The sequence below is a fragment of the Megascapheus bottae genome, chromosome 13 (assembly GCF_031878675.1).
Source record: "Megascapheus bottae isolate mThoBot1 chromosome 13, mThoBot2.hap1, whole genome shotgun sequence".
NCBI classification, from domain to species: Eukaryota; Metazoa; Chordata; class Mammalia; order Rodentia; family Geomyidae; genus Megascapheus; species Megascapheus bottae.
Window position 1 is genome coordinate 15,152,679 of NC_143521.1, and position 23,531 is coordinate 15,176,209.

A 23,531-nucleotide genomic window follows, 5' to 3' on the forward strand; every position below is an offset into this window, starting at 1 on the left:
AGACCCGAGATAGCACTTTTCAGTCCACTCTCATTTCTATCCCCAGGGCCCTTTTTTAAGTTAGTAGTTATGAACCTCAAAGCAAGAGAAACACATCGCTTGACATCAGCAAGGAAAGAAACCAAAATTTATCTAACCTGAAAGGCTTCAGAAAATTTCCCTCCACATTTATACTGTTTAAAGTTTCTCTCTTTCTGCAATGAGTTATTAAACATAATATGTAAGCTTCCAAGGCACTACTTCGTAATCTTACTGTGGGTCCCCACTGAGAGAGAATTTTAAAAAGATTGTTGAGACTTTTAAGTTCTTGTCTTCAAAGATGGTGATAAACTACAAAGATAGAACTCCTAGCTCTTAATTAGAATGAAGAGCTTCTAAATTCCACATTGGCAAATTTGGCAAGGAAATGCTTATCTCAGGTCAGGCATATCTTACTAGGTTTCAATTTTTAAGTAACTTCTAGGTTTTTTTTATTTCTTCTGTGAATACTCTGTCATAATTTAAAGAAAATCACCATCTTGGTACATTCAAGATACTGCAGATGCAGAGAATACCTATGACTATAAATCTTGTCTTCATGTAACTGTCTTGCTCAAAGCTCTTTGCATTCCTTTAGGTTAATTCATTTTTCATTTTCTTCTTATTATAAACAGGCAAGCATATAACTATACTAAATATAAATAATTATTACTTATACAGCCATGATTCTACTATTCAATGAGGATGTATAATATATACTATACATTCATAATTACATATATACATTACATGCATGCATGGTGAGCAGAGGGGTTACAGCTTATTCAAGTAAAGTAATAATTATATTAATTTTTGAACAATGCTACTCCATCATTCTGTTTTGTGGCTTTCTAATCATCTACCGAGTAAGTATACCACAAGATGTCTGTTATCTTGTTGATGGACATTTTAGCTTGTTTCAATATTGTTACTGCTACAACTGCAGTGTACATCCTTATACATGACATTTGTATTGGCGTGAACGTTTTTCTCAGATTCCTCTCAGGAAGGAATCTAGGTGGACAGTAGGGAAAATGATGATTCATGCTGACAAGACATTGCCAAATTCGTTCCCAAAGTTATTTTTTCAGTTTATACTTCCACTAAGAAAGAATTTCCTATAGATCTACTTCGTCCACATTATTTCATATGAAATGGATATCATTTTAATATACTTCCCTGATCACTAATAAAAGTGAATGGAATCTGGGCACTGATGGCTCACACCTGTAATCCTAGCTACTCAGGGAGGCTGAGATCTGAGGATCATGGTTTGAAGTCAGCCCGGGCATGAACCGCTTCCAGACTCTTATCTCCAATTAACCACCAGAAAACCGAAAGGGGTACTGTTGGTCAAAGTGATACAACACTAGCCTTGAGATGAAGAGTTCAGGGACAAAGCTCAGGTCCAGAATTCAGGTCCCGTGACTGACAAAAAAGGAAAAATGGTTTTCCTCATTTGTCATAATCAGTAAAAACCTTGGGCTCTCCTAGCAGAGATTTACAAGAGAGCAAAACCTAGATACATAAGGCCATACAGAATGATGCTAAATGAAAGGACCTCCAGGATATAGAAACAAAAGCCATATGAGTGATGGCTGTCCTCAATGTACTATGTTATCTCTCATCTCTTTTGCTGTCCCTTGGTTATCTCAAATAAACATATATTCGATATATGTTCATTTGGTTATTTGAAATAGGATAGGGAAGGGGGGAAAACAAGATGAGGGGTGGGGGTGGGGGAGTGAAACAGGGAGAAAAACATGAGAAAGGGTATCAATGTTTGTGAAGTAATGCACCTTCTATCTGGTGAATATAACGTAACCCTTCTATTAATTACAATAAAAATATATGAAAAAAGTGGATACATATTTATTGACTAGATATGTTCTTTAAAGTTCTTGTTCATTTTCCTATCTGTTATCTTTTTCTTCTTGATCTGCAGAAGTTCTATATATTCCTTGTACTTTCTGATTATATGAGTAACGGTTACCATCTTCCAGTCTGTAACTTGCCTCGTTTCTGTCTTTGCTGTATATTTTTATAAATATAACTTTGTGCTCACATATGTCAAACTTGTACAGTTAGTATTGTTTCTACCTTAAGAAAATTTCCCCTTACTCAATATTGTAGAACTATTTGCCTATAGCCTGCAAAGAATTGTAAAGTTTGCTGATGACATTTAAGCATTTCATCAGTCTGGAGTTAATATACATGCAGGTTGTAAAGTTCAGAACAAATTCCTTTTTTAGCCATATGAATAATAGTTGTGTAGTTTCAGGTTGTAAGGAATCTTTCTGCTTCCATAGAGCTGACTCACTGTCTGTTTTCTATTACAGGTCACATGTAGGTCTATTTCTGGACTTTCTAATATATTTCTGTGCTCTGCTATTATAAATACTAAAGGTTTATAATAAATCTTGATACCTTTTAGGACAAGATTCCTTGCTCTTCTCATATCCCTGTTCAGAATATTAACCCTTTGCAGAATCAGCTTATCCACTGGTGATTTGACTGAAATTGAATTGAACTACATGGTTATTTTGTAGGAGAATTGGTATTTCCTATATTTCTATGGGTGAGTATAGTATATTTCTTAATTTATTTAGTGATTCTTAAATGTCTCTTAAGTGCTATCATCTTTTTTGAGAACAGACTGGTTTTTATTAGGTTTCGTTCAAGGCTATTTTACTATGATTTTGTTATCTTTAAGTAGTTCCACAAAAGGGTTGTGGGTTAAGTGGTAGAGCAACAGGTAAAGGAAAGTGCCAAGGTCTTAAGTTCAAGTTCCAGTATGAACACACACACACACACACACACGTACATTCAGTGCCATTTTAAATGGTAGCATCCGTTTTGAAATATTTACTAGTTACTTTTCAGTTGGTATATAGCAATATTATTACTGTTGGTTGGCCTTATAGACGAGTTCTTGGAAAATTCTCCTTTTATTTCTAGTATTTTATCAAGATATTGTGTGCATGTATGTGTGGGGGCAATGCTCATGCATGCGGTATATATGCAGGTGTGTGCACCAGTAATGCAGCTTGATCTCAGAAACTGGCCACTGTCGCTTTTTTTTTTTCTCAAGTCTGGTGCTCTATCACTTGAGCCACACCTCCACTTCTGGCTTTTTAGTGGTTAATTGGAGATGTGAGTCTTACAGATTCTTCTGCTTTGGTTGGCTTTGAAGCAAAATCCTCAGATTTTGGCCTCCCAAGTAGCTAGGATTATAGGCATAAGCCACAGTACCCGGAAGATATTCTTTGAGATTTTCCATATAGTTGCAATTCACTTAGAAGTTACACATCTTTTGTTAGTATCTGGTCCTGGATACGTGGTATGTAATATTATTATACATATATTAGCTTTTAAAGATTGATCTTATAATCCTATTACAGCTGAGAAAGTGAGGCCTAGGGTAGTTACCAATTTGCCAGTGGTCACTATGCTAAAAAGTGGTGAGAATCAAATAAAACTCGTTAGTTCTAACTCAGAAACCCATACTCTGCCTCCTTTACCGGTTTACATGCAATGCATAGTAAATCGGGTCTATAAAAAAGCCATTAGAAAGTAAATTATATAGCATCCCATTTTCCCCTTTTGTCTCTTCCAACATATCACAGTCTTTGATGCTTTGTGCTCCTATCTCTTTCCACTCTGCCCAGGCCACAACTAGCATATCAGATGGCTTTTCCAACCTCCCGGATATTCACTGAAAACTTCAGTATTTGTGGAAAATGCTTTTCATGACACTAAGTATAAAATTCCTCTGTGACATGGACAGAAAGGTTGCATATAACTTAGTCTAATCTTTAAGAACATATGCTAGAAGAGTTCTTTGAGGTCATTCTGCTCCTGTGGTTAAATTCACATTTAATTAGTTTTGACAATAGATATTCAGTTGTCAATGAGCTTGTATCTTGATATGCAGATTATAATGTGCAGTTAATGGGCAGGAAGTGTATCTGGAATGCTATTTTTGGTCTGTTAAACATTTTTCAAGCTTTGGTGATCTATTGATTGACTTTGAGTTCATACATTTTTATGAATTCATAAATTTATGAGTTTGATAGGATTAAAAGATCATAACCAATGATTACAAAATAATGTATCAATTTAAAAATTCAAAGCTGGTCTAACACTATAGTAGACCCACAGGAAGAATCAACAGTCAATGCGGAATGCACATTGTTTAAGAAAAGGCAATTTAAAGGGAAAAAAAATCTGTGAAAAATCAAGTTTTCCCAGGTCAACATTTACCCTATCATGCTACTATTTAGTACTAGATTTTATAATGATTCCTTCGCCCAGAGAGGGATTACTTAAAACCCTATAGTGAGAAGAAAAAGGAGGAGGAGGAGGAGGGGGAGGAGGATGAAGAGGAGAAGAAGAGGAGGAGGAGGAAGAAGAGAGACGGAAGGAAGGAAGGAAGGAAGGAAGGAAGGAAGGAAGGAAGGAAGGAAGGAAGGAGGGAAGGAAGGAAGGAGGGAAGGAGGGAAGGAGGGAAGGAGGGAAGGAGGGAAGGGGAAAGAAAGAAAATGAGGGAAAAGATCAGACCATTCATTAAAATTTTAAGACTAGTAAAAGAAACACTCAGTAGTAAGAATGATTACTATTCAATCATTCTTCCTTTTAAGGCTTTATGAAACAACTCATTATGTTTACAGAAAATGTATCTATTTCTTTACAGTACACAGTACTGCAAAATAAGATTAATTATCCTCATTATCCTTAGTCCCAGATGTAGAATCAAAGGAAGAAGATGAGGTTAATTACCAGGACCATCAAGTTAGGCCCAGACATAGGGGAACTCCAGAGTCCTTAAATCTCCATTGGCCTCTAGCTATACTGTTTCTTTTGGGGCAAGATATGGGAGATTAGTCAGTGAACCTGTCTAAGAAATCTGCAGTGACACTATCTACGAGGCCTTTTATTTGGTCAGAAAAGACTCTAGAATGGTGGAGGCCAAAGCTGGTGAAACATGGGCTTTTTCTAATCGGAGCCAAAACACAACTGTCACCTATTAGTCAATGACCCAGGTACATTCTTCTAAAATGCTCTTTCCCTAAAATTCCTATTTGAAATACTATGGGTGGCACTTAAACAATGGAATTGAGCTGTTCTGACCATGGCATTATTTCCACTCCTACCTATTGACAGTTACCAACCCCTATTTTCTGTGTCTTCATCAGCACTGTATAAATTTATGTGTTTACCTCTGTGACACTGGGGACAGCCAGGAGACACAGTGTAACTCCTTCTAACAATTGAAGCCAAGAAAACAATCCAGTAAAACTGTTCCTCAGCAGGAGAACTAGTCTTCCTGAATGCTGTTTTCAGAAAAATACTCTTATGATCATATACCTGCAGTCTCAAATACCCAGCCTTGCTTGGTGGTCCTTCCTTCCTTCCTTCCTTCCTTCCTTCCTTCCTTCCTTCCTTCCTTGTTTCCTTCTTTCCTTCCCTCTAATCCTCTCACAATATCTCTATCTCTCTCTCCCCCTCTCATTTATTTATTTAATTTTGGTGGTACTGGGAGTTTTGAGCTGAAGCATTGGGACTCATGCTTTAACATTAGGCTAGTGTGACACTATTGAGCAACACCTCCAGGCCCCTTGGACAACTTTTTCAGTCAGCCTAGTCAGAAGATACCCTGGAGAAATAAGAATGAAATGCAAGGGCTTACCACATAAGCAAGATGTGACCTGGTAATTACGACTGTGCTTTGACTAGCCACAGTAATGTTCAGAGAGGAACCAGCAGCCAGCTTAGGCCCTTGGTCCTCAGGCAGGGACACCTGGACTCTCACTTCTGACGTCATCACGGTGAGGCCGTCTGTGACTGAGATCTCCATGCTGTCCTCCTGAGCAGAGGAGCCATCGTGAATGTACTGCAGAACATTTTTCTCAATATCATCATATGTAAACGTGTCACCTTCAAAGAAGAAAACAAATTGCAAAGCCAATTACCTCTTGGAATAACACTTTTCATTTATACAGCGCCTTTGTCCTCAGGGTTTCAAAGTGCATACAGAATTATAAACCCTGGAACTCATGACTTAATTAGTCCAATTGCCTACCCAATACAGGCTTTCCTTTACATCACCCTTGAAAAAGGGTGGGTCAGTCTGTCTTTCTACACTTTTCAAGGTAAGAACCTGTTTAAGAAGGTAGTACATTCCTCTGAAGAGTCTTCTAATTTATTTTTATTTTGAAGGTTGTAAACCTTACTGAACTAAAATCTGCCTCCATTACACTCCTTAATTTCTCTTGGAATTAAGAAAGAAAAACAATGAATAAGCCTCCATTCTTTAGCACTTCTGGAATCTAATATTGGTAGTTTTTTTAATCTCAAAATACGTTGTTCTTTATGACTTACAAGAAGTCTTCATTCATTGTAATTGGAGGTGTAAGGTTTTTATTCAATTAAGAATTGAAAAATGTACTTGAGGACTGCGTTGTTACTAGTAGAACACCTGTTTACTAAGCATATGGTCCAAGTTTTGATCATTAGGATAAGTAATGGCAGGGGAAGAGAGGAAAGGGCAGGGGGAGAGAGGGAGAAAGATGGAAGGAAGGAAGGAAGGCAAGAAGGAGGGAGGGAAGGAGAGAGGGAGGGAGGGAAGAAGGGAAGGAGGGAGGAAAGGAAGGAAGGCAGGCAGGCAGAAAGGAAGGAAGGAAGGAAGGAAGGAAGGAAGGAAGGAAGGAAGGGAGGGAGGGAGGGAGGGAGGGAGGGAGGGAGGGAGGAAGGAAGGAAGGAAACTATCCTTTGAGTTAGAAACTTGAGCTGTATTATTGAGAGTACTAATTCATAGTAGATGAATGTGAATGTATATTTTGGAAAAAGTTTGAAGTTTACACAAGTTTAGGGAAATAAGAAGGAACAATTTAAACTTATGTTTTCAAATTTAAGAATGATTAGAATATTAGAATATTAGAATTTCTCCAACATTTTTTGTCACAGAAATGTCATTATGACAAGTGCCTCTACTGCCATGGGCCTTAATCATTCTATAGAACTCAGTTGAACAACAAGCCGTCCTAAAGGATTATTTGCTGTTAACAACTGGTACTAGATAAGAGAAATTTCTATATTCATCCTCATCCTTCTTTTTCAATATTTTGTTATTTTGTTTTACTAGTGTTAGGGGCTCATGTTCAAAGCAAGATAATAAAACTAAGTACAAACATCGTTAGATCTTGCACATTAACTACATAAATATAGGTTGAATGTAGTATTAAAGAAACAGAGCAATGACCGTTATACCTTTAAAATCGGTCCCTTAGGATTCTTCAAAAACTATTCTAATAACAATTCTTCAGTACATTTAAAAAAGTCTACCTTTGGACTCCCAAAAGCCAATAAAATGCTCTTAAGAATTCAATCTGCCTTTAAGGACAAAGATTTGCTCCATTGAGGAAATTCAAAAGAACATATTACTACATCTCTAAAAGAAACCATGTCAAAGTTGTGGGAAACTTCGGATTGTTATTGCCATAACATATGGCATTCCTGGGAGACGATGTTTGAAGGAATAAAATTCATATTGATATACAAGCTTTGCAGTTAAAAAACTAGATTATGTTGTATTCTTTTTGCTCTTCTGTACTTCTGAAACTATCTATCTAAAATCATTATAAAAAGCCTATTATAAATACTGTTTTAAAAAGCTGATCTAGGAAGTACTCACAAATTGCTGGATTGTCCGTGAAGCTGGCAGGTCCATGCAAAAGGGTATCAATGTATGTGAATTAATGCACCTTCTATCTGGCAAATATCATGTAACCCTTCTATTAATTACAATAAAAATAAAGGAAGAAAAAAATAAAGAGTACAGACAAAAAAAAAAAGCTGGTCTAGTTTGGCATAGTGGTAGAGTGCTTACCTAGCATGCACAAAGACCAGGGTTTGGTTCCTTGGTACCACATACATAGAAAAAGCTGGAAGTGGTGCTTGTGGCTCAAGTGGCAGGGCTCTAGCCTTGAGAAAGCCCAAGGACAGTGCTCAGGCCCTGAATTCAAGCCCCAGGAGTGGAAAAAAAAAACTGGTCATATTATCACACTATTATCTGACTTAAATACGTCAACAATCTCTTATCTTTTTAACACATTATCTTTTTTTTTAATGGAGACACAAAGTACAACATTAGCTGAGCCATAACGCAAAAAGGATAATAAAGATGGGGTGCCATAGCTACTCAGGAGGTTGAGATCTGAGGATCAAGGCTCAAGGCCAATCTGGGCACAATCTTAGCTCCAATTGTCCTCTAGAAAATGGGAAGGAAGTGGGGCTTGCCTCAAGGGTAGGGCGGTAGCCTTGACCTGAAGAGCTCTGGGACAGTGCCCAGACCAAGTTCATGATCCACAAAAAAAAAAAAAAAGACTATAAAGATTCACCTGATAAACGAAGACATACAAATTAATCTGTAGGAAAAAGCAATAGGGAAACTGAAATGGATAGTTCTTGTAGAGATGCCATAAAGGCATCTATTCAAGCTTCAGAAACCAGCCTTCATGTACCATTTCGGGAAGCAGCTTCACAGTTTTCAGGATGGCACTAGGGGTATGTGAAGGGTGGGAAGTGGGTACAGGCAGAACTGTCAAATTAAACCAACAGACAAAAGCACCAAAGGAAGTCCCTCCTCAAATCCTGCAAAGACATTTCACCTAAAACTGACTGTAGAGGAAAAGCAGTCCCTAAGCAGATCAAGCACACAGAGTTCCTCTACCTGCAGCCATGGGAGTGTTGGCCTCAGCTGTGTACTTAACCAGCACACCATGCTTTGGAGGTTTCTGAAGTTCAAAGAAGAGTTCTTGAAGGGCTGTCTCAGCATCTCTTGCTACCATTTGCAGACCTGCAGCAAGAAGAAAGTATGGTAAGACAGAATAAGGAAGCATCAGCTGTATACTCTGCAAATATGAATACCACCACAGGCCGCGCTGGAGGCCAGTTTGTGTGTAATGTTATCAAAAAATACTATTTAATTCTAGTGAACTAAAACAGTAAAAGTTGATAACATAGCCAGTCCACAAACCACAAACAGGTTTTCTCAAAAACTTCACTTAATACTAGGTAGTTCTGAATTCAGAACACTTTTTTTTTCATCCACAGAAGAAAGGCAGAAATAGGTCAGTCCTTAACTGCTGAGGCAGCATTTCTTCCAGAAAATACTTCCATAAACTGATTTTGCTTTTAATTATTCCTTCTCTTCACATTTTCCTGAATCTACCAGAACAGCCATGTTGAATGATGGCTACTGGGGACGACGAGAAAGTGGTGAGTAGAACAAAAATGACATTTGTTAATATGCTTGGTAATTTTCTTTTGATAGTACTGGAAATTAAACTCAAGGCCTGGCACACAGTGAGTGCTCTATCATTTGAGGTACACCTACAGCCCTTTTTTTCTCTAAAATTTTTCAGTTTCATGTTTTTCGCCTGGGCTGACCTCAGAGTATTTTTTTTTCCTAACTCCATTTCCTGCAAAGCTAAGATTATAGCCATGGACCATTTCAGCCCCCCAAATTAATTTTTTGGCAAAACCCCATCCATAGAAACCACATAAGGATCCACAGAGTACATCTCACAAAAAATCACCAGTCCACTATTTGCCAGTAAAATGTCCTTGGTGAAAGAAGAAATAAACTTCTAAAGAGTGTTCATCCTAAGAAGTATGTAAAGTCATAAACAGAGTAACTGGACCAAATCTTCAAAAGGTTATTGTGATTTGTCATTTCTCCTATTTCTCTCTACTTTCTAAACAGAAAACAAAAGCGGTCATTGCAATCTGCTCCCCTTCATTCTCCTCTCTGCTCTGTTACCTTATATTTCAGTGAAGACAACAAATCAAACTCCTGCAGAGTGGAAAATAAATTCTGTGTTGCATTCCATCACAAGGTTGGCCTTGGAAGAGTTTACTTCCGTCTGCCTGTGCTGCTTCTATTTGAATAAGAATGCCCACATTTCTGGAAAGGAGATCGCTGCTTTTGGGCCGCGATCAAGAAGTTTGCAAAAAGAATTACTGCTAAACTATGGGACCATTCCCAGAGTCATGATTCTTGTATGGGCCCATATCTCACCTACTGAAGTGCGGCCTCCTGGATTGACCTTAAGCATGGGACTTGTGACTTGAAACGCTGGTGGCTCCTGATCAGTGGGAAGTAAATGGATGGTGAGGGCCATCTCTGGACTTGTGTGCTGTCCATCAGAAACTAGGAAGGAAAACACACACACGCATGTACATAAATATAAACCAACTGGTAGTCTGGTCCTCTCCAGGCTGTTCCCACAAATACAGAGATGTGTGGGATAACTTTCACATTTTTATTTTACAAAGAAGGGAGGATAGGATTTAAAACTCAAAGAGCTATGGGCCTATCACACAGCTGTTTAATGTGACCAAAGCACAGCTTTGTTATTCCATTGAAGAAAGCTATTTTCCAGTGCATATTACATACCTAGAAAAATATACCAGGTACATTCAGTGTTTTGCAAACAAGCATAAGAATTTACCATCAAAATGATAGCCATTACATGATAGCCTTCTCTTTAGGCAATGATTCCGATTCTTATGAGAAAGCCAAACTACCTCTTTGGGTTAAAAGCCTCCTGTGGGTATCATTTGCCTTGTGTGTGTTCCTTGCTCAGAACTGCTCCCCAGAGCATCTGTGCTTGTCTTGAAGCCAGTCAAGTCAGGAACATCAGCCTTCTTTCTCATCTTCACTGATTAACTAAAATGAGCTTTTCTCCTTCTTTCGATGGCTTAATGTCAGGGTTTGGGCTTGTTGCTGCTTTCGTTCATTATTTGCCAATTTACAATCCCCCCCGCCTCCACAAGTCTCCTAAAGGAGATGGCTGCCTTTGTTACTAGACTCCAAAAGTTGAACTTCATCATCATCATCATCAACAACAATAACAGCAACAAAACCCAGAACTTTTGGGCAGAAAACAAGATAATTTAAAGTGTGTTTAAGACCCATTCCTCTTTTCTGTGTAGGAGGCTAAACATATCCTGGAGAAGTTGACTGTTAACTTCTACCTACTCAGGTAAAAGTTGTGGCTTACTATGATTCCACATGTTTTTCATGTCAAAAACATATTTAAACACCCCATATTTGGAGTCAATGGCTTAGGTTAAAATCCTTAGTCTGCTTTTCACACCAGTGTTAAGAAGCCTAGATAGGTTATTTATTCTTGGCAATAGTATCTATCCTAAGCTTGACAATACTGAAAATAATATCTATCCTTAGAAGACAATAAGACAATATTAATTGAATTGTTTTACATTATTACTGATGATATAAATTACTCTGTGGCCTGTCACTACCAACGGGCTGGACACTGGGTTCATATCAGCATTGAAATAATACTGAAGTTACCTATGATTCAAGTATGATTTTTAGCTCTGAAAAATTTTCTGTCCCATCAAGATTTCTTCTTACATAAGCTACATAAAAGGATACATGGAAGGTTATTTCCAATAGAATCATCAATCCTAACTAAAGATTCAATTTATTTATTGTTAGTCTAGCTTAAATTGTTTGTATGTTGTCTCAACTGGCACTCGGCTTCTATTGCAGTGTGAACTCAACTTGAGGTCTGACAAATTCTGTGTAGTTTTCAACTCACACTCTGGATTATAGGAATTCTCTCCCTGGTGTCAATGCATTCAGTAATTGGCTCTACTTAAGATGAAGTCCCTATACATAAACATATCAGCTAAAGCATGGTACATGCAAGAGAGGATTTGGATGGTATAACTCCTTTGAACAACAAACCTACAGTTAAACAAAAATACCAGAAAGTTGGACTATAAACTGTAGAGGTGTGAGGTCGAGGTGAAAGAGAAGAGACAAATAGAGAAAGGGTTGGCTTATGTAGTTATAATATTCAATGTACCTATGTGAAAATGGAACCAGGTAAACTGAGAAGATAAGTGGGGCAGGAGAGATGAAGAGAATGATAGAAGGGATGACACTGATCAATATACATTGTTCTTACAAACTGTCATGTAGAATTGAAAACCCTCGGTATAGCAGTTTGAAGATAATTAGTTTTAATTTTTTTTTGCTAGTCTGAAGGCTTGAATTGAACTTAGGGCCTGAGCACTGTCCTTGGGCTTTCTCAAGGCCTAGTGCTCTACCACTTGCGTCACAGCACTACTTTTTTTTTTTTTATATGTACATCCAAGGAATGGAACCTGGTCTTCATGTGGGCTAGGCAAGCACTATTACCCCTAGGCCAAATTCCTGGCCCCTAAAGATAATTATTTTTTTAGAAAAAGACTAAGTATAGCCCCTGTTCATTAGCTGAGTAAAACACAGGGGTGATTATATAACTATCATTGTTCTGGAAGTTTTACTACTACCACTACCACTGCTACTATTATTATTATTTCTATCTCTTTTGATGAATGATGAATTCAGATTGAAGGAAGATGACAAACTCTCCCCTAGCAAGCTGAACTTCAGGCTGTCTGGATTGAGTCTAAGATATTAACACTCTTATTTCTTTTAAACAAATACTAAAGTAAACTGAACAATGGCTTAAATAATGTTAATTTTTGTTATCCCTTTATTTATTTTTATTGGTCGTGGGACTTGAACTCTGTGCCTGGGTGTTGTCCCTGAGCTCTTCAGCTCAAGGCTGCCTTGAGCCACAGCACCACTTCCAAATAACATTAATTTTTAGCATCTTTGATTATTTTTGAGTATAAAATTAAGCAATTACTATTTAACCATGTGGTTATTTTAGAAGAAATCTGTTTTGGAAGAAAGGTCATATGAGTTTTAATACACTTTAGAAAATACCTTACTGTAACAATGAAGGGGCAAAAACAACAAGTACACAAAGGAAGAAAACATTCCATTCTAATAAAACTGGAATTAAAGTCTTTACCTGTGAAGTAGAATTTCACAGATTCTGGGAGACCTAGCAGAGTAAAAGAGAAAGTCAATTTAAGAAATATTTTGGAATCTGTGGCATATAGAGAAAGCACAAAACATGGGACGAAGGTTAGGAAAGTAAAAGATGTTTTATTCCAAATTATTCTGATTGAAGGAAAGATCAATAGATCATCTGCTAATGTTATGTTGAACTTAATGATGCAAGCATTAATTTCAAATAGCAAAACGAACTACATAGCAGAATAATTTTCTCTCAGAGCCGTTAGAGTGATTTATAATAGATTCATTCATTCAGGTCCCATTTTATCAGGGCATAAAATCCTACAAATTGGCATATGTGGGTGATGCTGTATATCACTGACAGTACTCTAGGAGGGTCAATTCTATTGTAGAATTGAGTGATATCTGGGACACTGATTTACACACTGTAACAGTGTGAGAGATTTATCTTGTGGCATTTATCTTGTAGATTATACAGAACAGGGCTCTGCTTTTTTTTTTCTTTTTTTTTTTGTAGAGACTCTAGGAACTAAGATAAGTATAGCAAATTTGGAAATTACTGCAATCACAGTTGATATGTTTTCCTTTCCTCTAATCCTTGGCTATCCTGAGTTTCTTGTAAAGTAGGTCTCCTAAAGTAGGGGACAGGGAACCATGAACATTTTCATGGGCTATTAGTCACCCAGTTACTAAACACTAGGGGTACTCCACAGAGAAGTAGCCTGTACAAACTCTTAGCGATTTTCAATCTAATTGAATGGTTCCCCATTCTGGACGATTGAACTTCTATTAAGTAATGGCAAATACTTTATATGTTTACCATAATTTAAAAAACCCTCTAATTATTTAACCCATATTAAATTTACCACAAGAGAACATCAGCTGTACTTCTTTGAGGCCTCTTACTAATCTCCCTAATAAATTATTATACTTAGTATGCATGTATAATATTATCTCCATAAATATGTACAAATATTATGTCAATTAGAAGTGCCCAAATAGGAAAAACATCACCAGCCACCCACCATCACAAAAAGACAGCTGCTCAATATAAATACATCTACTTTATAAAAATAACACCATGTATTCATCATGTGCTGTGCTGCACACATCTTCAAGATTGTAAAGAAATGGGCTCTATGATTTTTAGAATCATCTCAAGGCATAACTATTGTTAGGGGTAGGGACTCACAACTCATGCTTCTTTGATTAGTGGATCTGTACAAAAGATAGGATGGTCCGTTTTTAAGGCTATCCTAATTTAGTGCACTGATTTTATGAAAACATGTAATCACCTTACCTCAGTCTTAAAAACAAATATCTGTCTATGTCAAATCCTGGTATAAATCCCAGAAGGTCACTAATCTTCTCATCCCCACAGGTAATATTTGCTGAAGTTCAGGAAGCTTCCCTCCCTGTTGGACTCTGCTCACCTCACTTTGTGCCTATCTGTTCTGGCCTTCTTGCTAAGTCCCTGTCCATTACGACAGTCAAAGAGTTCCTGAAGAAAGCCACTGATGGCACTCTCAACCTTCCACCTGGTTCCCCTTGTTGTTGGGATAAAGACCCAAATCTGAATAGGTTTTCAGGAAACAGGTTCATCTCCGCCAGTTTGCACCTTTCGTATGATATACATACTAAGTATTTTCTCTCCTTTTCGCTTTCTTTCATGCTAACTTCTTTTGCCTCCCTCCCTCCCTCTGTCCCTTCCTTCCATCTTGCTCTCCCTTCCTCCTGGCGCTTCAGTTCAGGGCACAGTCCCTTAACTTCTTCTATCAAGGTTGGCACTCTACTACTGGAGCAACATTTCTATTTCCAGTTGCTTTTGTTTTTTTTTCCTGGTAACTTGGAGATATGAGTCACATGGACTTTCCTTGTCAGGCTGGCCTGGAACCAGGATCCTTGTATCTCAGGCTTCTGAGTAGCTAGGATTAACAGCTTGAGTCACCAAACCCAGCCACACTGATTCTCCTTCAAGCCCCAGAACATCACTCTTTATTCCACAGCCTCTGCTCAGAGGACATATGCCCTTCCTTCAGGAATGCTCTTCCTTCCTTCTGAAGAGGCAACAGGTACTCTTAGCTTCATTTGTTTCTACCATCACTCTCTGCCAACTCTTCTCTAGGCATCATCCATGAAGCCCTCAGCCAGCATCTGTCTTGTCATTCTAATTCTGTCATTAAATTTTTTCCTCTTTTACAGGGCTCTTCTCTCAGTCTTCAAATAATCATTCATTACTGGGATTCAGTCTACTCAACTCCATCCCTAGATCTCCACACAGGCTAAGAAAAGAGTCTGTGCCCCTCTTTTCTTACCTCTCTATCTCCAAGACCTACTTGAGTGTCTGTCACATAGGAGCTACAAAATATCAGTTTACTAAAAGTGTACCTTTGTGCATGAATTAATGAGGGATAAAAAAAATGAAGCTGAGCCCACGCCACATGCTGCCTGATAGGTTGCGAGCTCCCCACGAAGATCCACAGACAGCAAGTTATGTATCTTGAAGCAGATAAGAGAATTCATTACCAGCGAAGGAGAAGGCCATAATCTCCTGGAGGTGGGGGGCCGCAGGGGGTGGGCGGTACAGGATTTTGCCCTGATTGACATCTTCCTGTGTGAAATACTGGATAGGAGAGTGAGGCTGGTCCCTGTGCTCTATGATACCTAGGGAGGAAGAGATTGGAATGAGCATCCACAGTAACTGCCACACTGACAAGATGGCCAGAGCCACAAAAGCCTGTCTGGGTGGCAGATGGGAGATATATCGTCCAGAAACAATTGCTCTCTGGTTGTTCCTTTTCCTGTTCTGCAAATATTCAAGGAAAGAACAACTCTGTATTTCAGATCAAATTTCCTTTGACCAGGATTCATAGTACATATCCATGGTATCAAAAGAACCAGTGTTCCTGATGCAGTTTCGAGCACATAATTCCATAAGTTACGGACACAGTGCCATGACTACATACCCTCACAACTGAGCTGCAATTTGGTCATGGTCCTTGAGGCATTCTCATGGACTAGCCTTCTGAGTAGGCCATAAAGAGATCTTTTTCTCAGCGTTCTCTATTGGCTTTAGAATTGCCTCAGACTCTGGGAGGAACTTGGACAGCGGTGGCATAGATCTTGTGACCTTCAGGTTTGCCTGTATTCATAAATTTTACAGGCACTAGACTGATGCTATGTTTATCTTCCATGTTTTACTCACTCTTTAGAAGGAGGGCACATGTGGGGCTTGGCGTAGAACTAATTCACTTTCTGAGAGGCTGAGTGACTGACAGCCATTTTGCAGAAAGACAGCCCAGCCTGTTGGTTTGAAAGAATTGGCACTGCAGACAACTACTAGCTAGAATTGAACAGATTAAAGAAGGAGAAAATGTCTTTTCAAGTTTTAATTTCTTTGGTCTTTATCAAAATGGTCACTGAGTTTAATTTTTACATTTTTATTTCTTGGGGATTTTTGTTAATGGCAGCAGTTGATCTTGGGTGAGCAGTCTCAAAGGTGGAAGCAGAACTGTCATGGTAACATCTAATCTCCTTTTTGTAAGGAATGACACACTTCTGGTTGGCACTGGTTAAGCGCAGTGTTAAGAGATCTAAAGGCTGGAGACTGATAGCAGGGCTTACATTTCCATGTTGCCTAAGGGAGGCAAAGTGATTAAATCTGATTGGGAAAGAAACTAGGTGCATGCCTCAGCCCTCTTGAGGCTCTGGTAGACCTTGTCCTTAACACTTGTTCAGTTTAATATGCTCACCTGTGACAACATCGACAGGGTGTTTAGAAAGACAATGCAAATTCACTGGCATGATGTTCTGAAATACAGCTGTCAGGGCTAAAGCCAATATACTCATCTACACCTGTCCTCTTCTTTAGTTTCAAACTAAAGGATGGGAGCATAGAGTGTTGATACGAGTTCTTTCCTAAAATCTCAGTAAGTATTACTATGTGCACAAGCAGGGAAAATGCCAGAGATTTTAGAGTTGGTCCACAATTTCAAAGCAATAGCATCGCTGGAAAGGTGCTTTACTGAATGTCTTACCTTGACTTGGATGCAGAGGTAAAGTGATATTGTATGTAATCTTTCCCGCAGGCCTCTCAGTGTTCACAAAGGACAAAGAATGAGGCTGAATGACACTTAGTCCATCTTCCCGAGCCTGCACAAAGTTTAGAAGATAAAAAAAATTGTGTGATATAAACACAATACCAGAGGGAAAAAAAGAAAATAAAAAATTCTACATGGCTTTTAAATTAGCCATACTTAGTAAAAAAAAAAATTCTCTGAGAGGCCAAAAGAAAGGGACCAGGAACACAGGTGGCTCATGCCTGTAATATTAGCTAATCAGAAAGGTGAGATCTGAATATCACTACTCAAAGCCAGCCCAGGAAGAAAACCTCGAGAGACTCTTATCTGCAATTAACCAGCAAAAGCAGAAGTGGAGGTGTAGCCTAAGTGGTAGAGCATCAGTTGTGAGTGAAAAAGTCAAGTGAGTATGATGCCAGACCCTGAGTTTAAGCCTCAGTATGGGCATTTGAAAAAGAAAAAGAAAAAGAAGGAGGGGAAGGGGGAAGGGAAAAGGGAAAAGGGAAAGGGGAAGGGGAAGGGGAAGGGGAAGGGGAAGGGGAAGGGGCTATAGTTCAATGTTAGATCTAGCCTATCATGTGCAAGGCCCTGAGTTGGATCTTTAGCAGCACAAGTAAAACAGAAAAAGAAAATCATCTGGGCTGTTGAATTTTGTCCAGCCTCAAGAACAGATCAGGGCTTTAGAGGACTTTTCAGATCTTCCTCCATCATGACTCTAGTCTGTCCTATTTTCAGCCCCTAAGGTTTTGCTAGTAAATATTGTGATGTGTATATAGGGGAGGTGTCCTCATTTCCCAGAGTTGACATTCAGCGGGACACCTTTGGAAATTAGGCACCAGAGCTGGCCATTCTACTGTTGATGGCTGGCCTACATCATAATGAGCTAAGGTTGAACGTGACAAGCAATTCTAAATACCCAGCTAAGAGGTTTAGATCTTGACTCTGATAGGTTCTTTAGTGCCTTTCTCCTATCCTCAAGGCTTATTAATAGGAACTGGAATCTTTCTGATTTCAAAGAGCTAAAAATGAATCTGCTTCAAACACCCCAAATGGTTCACTACCTGCATTGAGCGGTTATTTGTTCATTAACAAGAGCTATTTGTTTATTTAAAGAAACATAAAAAGGATCAGGATTTCTCTTTGTTTTCACTCTGCTATTCACTAGAATTTAATATTACTTTTTACCTTCTAGTTTCCAGGGCCTGATGAATATTGAGAGGTTGATGTGTATATGGCTTTCACTAGCCATTCACTGTGCACATGTACAATTTCTGAACAGTAGAAACACTCAAAACCAAAATAGAAAAGATCCATGCCCCCATAACTAGGTCTAACAGTGTACTGGGGCCAGACACTGAAAAAATACAACGTGGACAAGTGAATGCTAATCTGAGCAAAAGCCCCTGGTTGCATCCTACAAACTGTCTTAAAACACAGCTAACTTTCCTGATCACCATGGGCCTCTTCCTAACTGATCCCTGAAGGTGAGTTACAGCCTAACATGCTCTCCGGCTCTTTAAAATGCTTCTTTCATATACTGTATATATGTTTATTTGATTATTTGAAATAGGAAAGATGACTGAGAGAGTGGTCGGGGGAGGGAAATGGGGACAAAAATATGAGAAGGGGTATCAATGTGTGCGAAGTAATGCACCTACTATCTAGCAAATGTAACTGTAACCCCTCTTTACATTACAATAAAGAAAAAATGCTTCTTTCAGGAGAAATTTTCCCATTCAGTAAAGGGTTAAGTGGGGTTCAGTTCATAGAACAGGGTGTGGTATTCCTCCTTTTATAGTTAGAACAATTAGAAAAGAATCCAGGGTTGTAGTTGCTTGTCATTGTCCCCAGGGTATACTAATCCTGAGGAGAGGCAGCTTTGCAGGTTAAAACAACCTTCTGATAGCAAAGAGTCATATTTCAGGTCTTCCTCAGGTCTGGAATGCAATGAGCAAGGAAAATTACAATTATGAATAGCAGCTGCTCTCTCTCTCCCTAAAATAAAACAAGGACAGCAAATTAGAAGTATATGCCCTGTATAAGGTGTTTAAAGCCCATCTATGTAGGCACATATACATGGCCCCAAATATTCAGGTTTGGTTCATTGTTCTGTATAGTCTGCCCTCTTTGACCTCAAAAACATCACAATCATTCAATATTTGCAAAGTGTTATGGAATACTTCAGAAAGTGTAGATGTATCTTAGACAAAGAAGACACAGGATTCTGGGAAAAGGAGGTATGCTCCAATAATGATAATAGAAATCCTATTTCAGAATGTATAGATGTGATTTCTCTACTAAAAGAAATGAATACAAAGTAGGAAAGTAGGGATTTAATTCTCTGAAGAAAGCAATACTGAGGTTGAGATGTATCAAAGTATGATCAATTTTAATACTGGCTATATGAAATGTTCAATATTTATCCATTAAGAAATGAGAGATTAAACTTCACGACAATTGTTACAGAAGATACTTTTCATAATATATCTGTTCATTAAAGAAGATTACAGAATAATAGTATTCATAATATCTACCTTACCTTTGAATAACCCAAAATCTAAATCCTTCTCCCCACCCCCACTGCTTCCACTCAGAGCCAGGTTCTTCCCTGCAGCCCAACAATGTCCTCCAACTGCTCTTCTCACTTCTAGTCGAGTTCAACCAGCAGCCAGCTTGTACACTTTACAAAAGACATGATTAGACCTCTGTCCAATGACACCAGCAATGATTTTCATCGAACTCACAGAAAACTTCTGACAATGGATGTGTGTGTGTGGGGGGGGTGTACCATGAACTATGCCCCACTATGTATACACAGGTGATACTGAATTCACACTGGTTATTCTTGCCCTTTACTCACTAGGCTCCAGCATTCTCTTCACAAGCAAAAACCAAACTCTAGTTGCCACACCTTTCCCTTCATGTTCCTCACCTCAGTGAATGGTTGCTATGTATTCTCAGAAAGTAGTCTTCCTATTCCTAACTATCCATTAGTCACTGTGTTTCTATGTGTATATATGTTTGTATCACATTTATTTTCTTCCCTCTCTCCCTCCTTCCCTCCCTCTTTCCTTCCTTCCCCTTCCCCTCTCTCCCTCTCTCTCTCTCTCTCTTTCTTTTTACTAAGCAAGTGGTCTGCCACTTAAGTCATACCCTAGCACCCTAGCTCTTTTTCTTTTTCCTTTTCAGACAGGGTGTCATGCTTTTGCCTGGCCTCAGGAAGGGAGAGAGCTCAGGCCCTGAGCTCAAGCCTTACAACTAGCCTATACAAACAAAATGAAAAGTCAATTCAATGTAATAATAAACTGACTTTTGAGATATCCTAAGTTTCAGTTGGATAGAGCTACTTTGCAAGCATGCAGCCTAAGACTTTACAGACGACACAACTTGAAAAATCTCATCAGCGGTCTATAGCACTGAAGTAAAATGGCACCATCTTCCTGGCTCCTCACCCATTATTTTCCCCCTTCTAAACTCAAAATAACACTGCATTAGCATCTGGCAAGAAATGCATATGCGCATTTTTGGTACAGTTTAGAGAAAATTCTGATCCAAGTTCCTCCAGTCAGAATGATGAATTATAGACCTTATAATGTTGCTGAATTATGATTTCTTTAAATTATGGTTTGTGGTGGAAATGCCGATACCAGCTATTCATTAAAAACTTTCTGTTTTCCCCTTTATGTCTCTGTCTTGCCCCAGACCCATAATTTCTAAAGCTATCTCTACTGTCTTTGTTGTGGCTCAAGGCTGATACACCGCTTTGGAGGATAATTATGTGGGCGCTAGCTAAAGTACAGATACATAATAATTAATTTACAAGGGTTTACAAGCTGTGGCTCTGTCTGGAAGAGTAGAACTGGCACTCCACCCATCCTAGACAGAGGGCTAAATTTAGTGAGACCTTTGTTCAGATCTTTTCATTTGCCACACTCCTTCTCACACCATGTTCCCACACCATCTTACAAGATCTTTTGTGACCTGGTATAACCCTCAATATGCTTCCTCAGGCACTAAGAATTTCTCTCTGCGAGAGCTCTGTTTGCAATTGCCTCAACAGAAATCCCTCTCGCCTCTGGGCCTCCCATGTCTACCCAGAACTGTGGCCCTTCCCTCTGCCGTCATTCTCCAATCTCACTCAACCTGACAAGTTTTTACTTAGATAATTAATTGTAACTGATCTCTTTGGATTCTGGACTTCTTTGGGACATTTTAACCATATGTGAATAAGTTCTAATAGGGTTTTGTAAAAACAAAACAAAAGAAAAAAAAGTAACTTTTTTTCAGCTAGATGGTGTTAACATTAGGTATACAATGTACCCAAGCAGTGAAGCCTGAAATTTCTTCCAAGAATTTAAGGCTGTAACTGTCTGAAATGCTGTACAAAAGGTATTGCCAGTCTGTCAACATAGACTCCACGGACTCTTCCTTTCACTGTGGGAATCTTAAGTGTCTTTGTTAAGTCAACAAGAAGTATGCATACATGGCTGCTCTTGTTGGCACTTGGGCTTGTATTTTGTATCACACCAACGCCCTGCCTCAAGTCCCATCAGTTTTCTCTGCATCTCCTTCAAGTCCAAATCACAAGCCTGCTCCCACCCAACTCACGGTCATGTGGAGAGATGCTCCTAAGGAGAGCTTGGGGGCCTCGAGTGTCTGTGGTAAGATGGCAATGTTGAACAAGTGGCTTTCAGGACGGGCCAGCGCATCTGTGGCCCTGGATACCTGAAACACAAAGTCATCTTGGTGAGTCCTTAGATTCTGCAGGCAGAGCATGTGGCACCTATTTAGCTTCTTTCTCTTTACACCACCTTGTTGAATGCTATATGCTCCTGGAGTGCAATGTTCATTTCGCCCTTCTATTTAGTGTTGACCATCTATAAGGAATATACATAGTACTTTAATCATTCCGAAAATATAGGCAATATAAGTAAGGCATAGAAATCATCTAGACTCTCACAACCTAGAAAAGATTTTTAATATATTGATATATATATATCATTCTATTTTTTTTCCACTCAGACATATTTACACTTATACAGAATTGTACATTTTGTGTTTTGGTTTTTACTTATCACAATGCCATGACATTTTGCTATAATCTTAAACTATTTTGTGCGTGTAAATGCTGGTCCTGGTGCTTAAACTCAGGGCATGGATACTTCCCCTAAGCTTCTTTTGCTCACAAGCTAGTGCTCTACCACTTGAGCCACAGCTCCACTTCTGACTATTTTGGTAATTAATTGAAAATGAGTCTCATGGATTTTCCTGCCTGGGCTGGTTTCAAACTGTGATAATCAGATTTTAGCCTATTGAGTAGCTAGGATTATAGGCATGAGCCACCAGCACCCAACCATTAAACATCTTTAATAGCATAATTACTGGTATTCGAGCTTAGGGTTTCCTGCTCACTAGGTTGGCACTAACATTTGAGCCACATCCCTAGCTCTGACAACATGATTTGATTTTCGCCACTCTGGGAGCTTGAACTCAGGGCCTAAGCACTGTCTGTCCTTGGGCTTTATCAAGGATAGAGCTCTACCACTTGAGCCACAGTACCATGTCTGGCTTTTACTGTGTATGTGGTACAAAGATTCAATCCTGGGCTTTGTGCATGCTAGGCAAGCAGTCTACCACTAGGCTACACTTCCAACCCAACATGATTCTTTTGATGGCCATATTATACATTATTCTGAGTAAATAGCATATAATTTTTATTTCATTTCTTTTATTATTAGCATAGATGTACAGATGTACATTCTAAATAACCAACCATAGCCATCATCATTATAAAGAAGATTAACAATATTTTCAATTAGTTTAGTTATCACAAAATCAGCTATTTCTTGCTTCAAAAAATGCTGAAAAGGGCTGGGAGTGTGGCCTAGTGGTAGAGTGCTTGCCTAGCACGCATGAAGACCTGGGTTCGATTCCTTGGTACCACATACATAGAAAAAGAAAAGCCAGAAGTGGTGCTGAGGCTCAAGTGGTAGAGCTCTAGCCTTAAGAAAGTCCAAGGACAGTGCTTAGGCCCTGAGCTCAAGCCTAGGACTGGCAAAAAAATTAAAAAATTTAAAAAATGCTGAAAAGGATATATTTTATTTTAGGGCAGCCTCTCACCCTCCTCAGATATTGAAAGCATCCTTTAAGCCCTCCTTGCCTCGATTCTTTGCTTTCCCTTGGGCTTGTCATAAGATCTGCTAAGACTTGTGTGACAACATGTAGTTGCATGAACATTCTATTCCAGGAGCCAGGATCCTATAAGTTCTGAGGTAAAAGGCAGTTGTTCCCAACAGAAAAAAAAGAAAACCCAAAACAAAGCTGTCTTTTTAGTCTTCATCTAGATCACATCAGGTGCAGGGTTAAATTTCAAGGAGGCTTAGCAGTGTTCTAAATGACATTCATGATAATAGCTATAATTCAAAAGCCATGGCGCAAAGGTTCAATACTATACCAGCTGTTAAAAGGTGATCTTCTTATTACTCACTACCTAACACTATTACCTCCCTTTTTTCAGATGAAGAAAT

At 38.8% G+C, this 23,531-nt stretch overlaps 1 protein-coding gene across 1 annotated transcript in view; it reads right to left on the reverse strand.

Annotated features, from left to right (window-relative positions):
• Fras1 (Fraser extracellular matrix complex subunit 1) overlaps window positions 1–23,531 on the reverse strand; it is a 272,346-nt gene that overhangs the window by 96,275 nt on the left and 152,540 nt on the right. The window contains exons 31-37 of the mRNA XM_090343975.1: window positions 21,613–21,729; window positions 16,963–17,077; window positions 15,452–15,589; window positions 12,918–12,950; window positions 10,100–10,231; window positions 8,750–8,875; window positions 5,708–5,955 (exon numbers count right to left, since the gene is read on the reverse strand). Of these exons, the coding sequence (XP_090200101.1) occupies window positions 5,708–5,955; window positions 8,750–8,875; window positions 10,100–10,231; window positions 12,918–12,950; window positions 15,452–15,589; window positions 16,963–17,077; window positions 21,613–21,729 (909 nt within the window). The remainder of the gene's footprint in view (window positions 1–5,707; window positions 5,956–8,749; window positions 8,876–10,099; window positions 10,232–12,917; window positions 12,951–15,451; window positions 15,590–16,962; window positions 17,078–21,612; window positions 21,730–23,531) is intronic.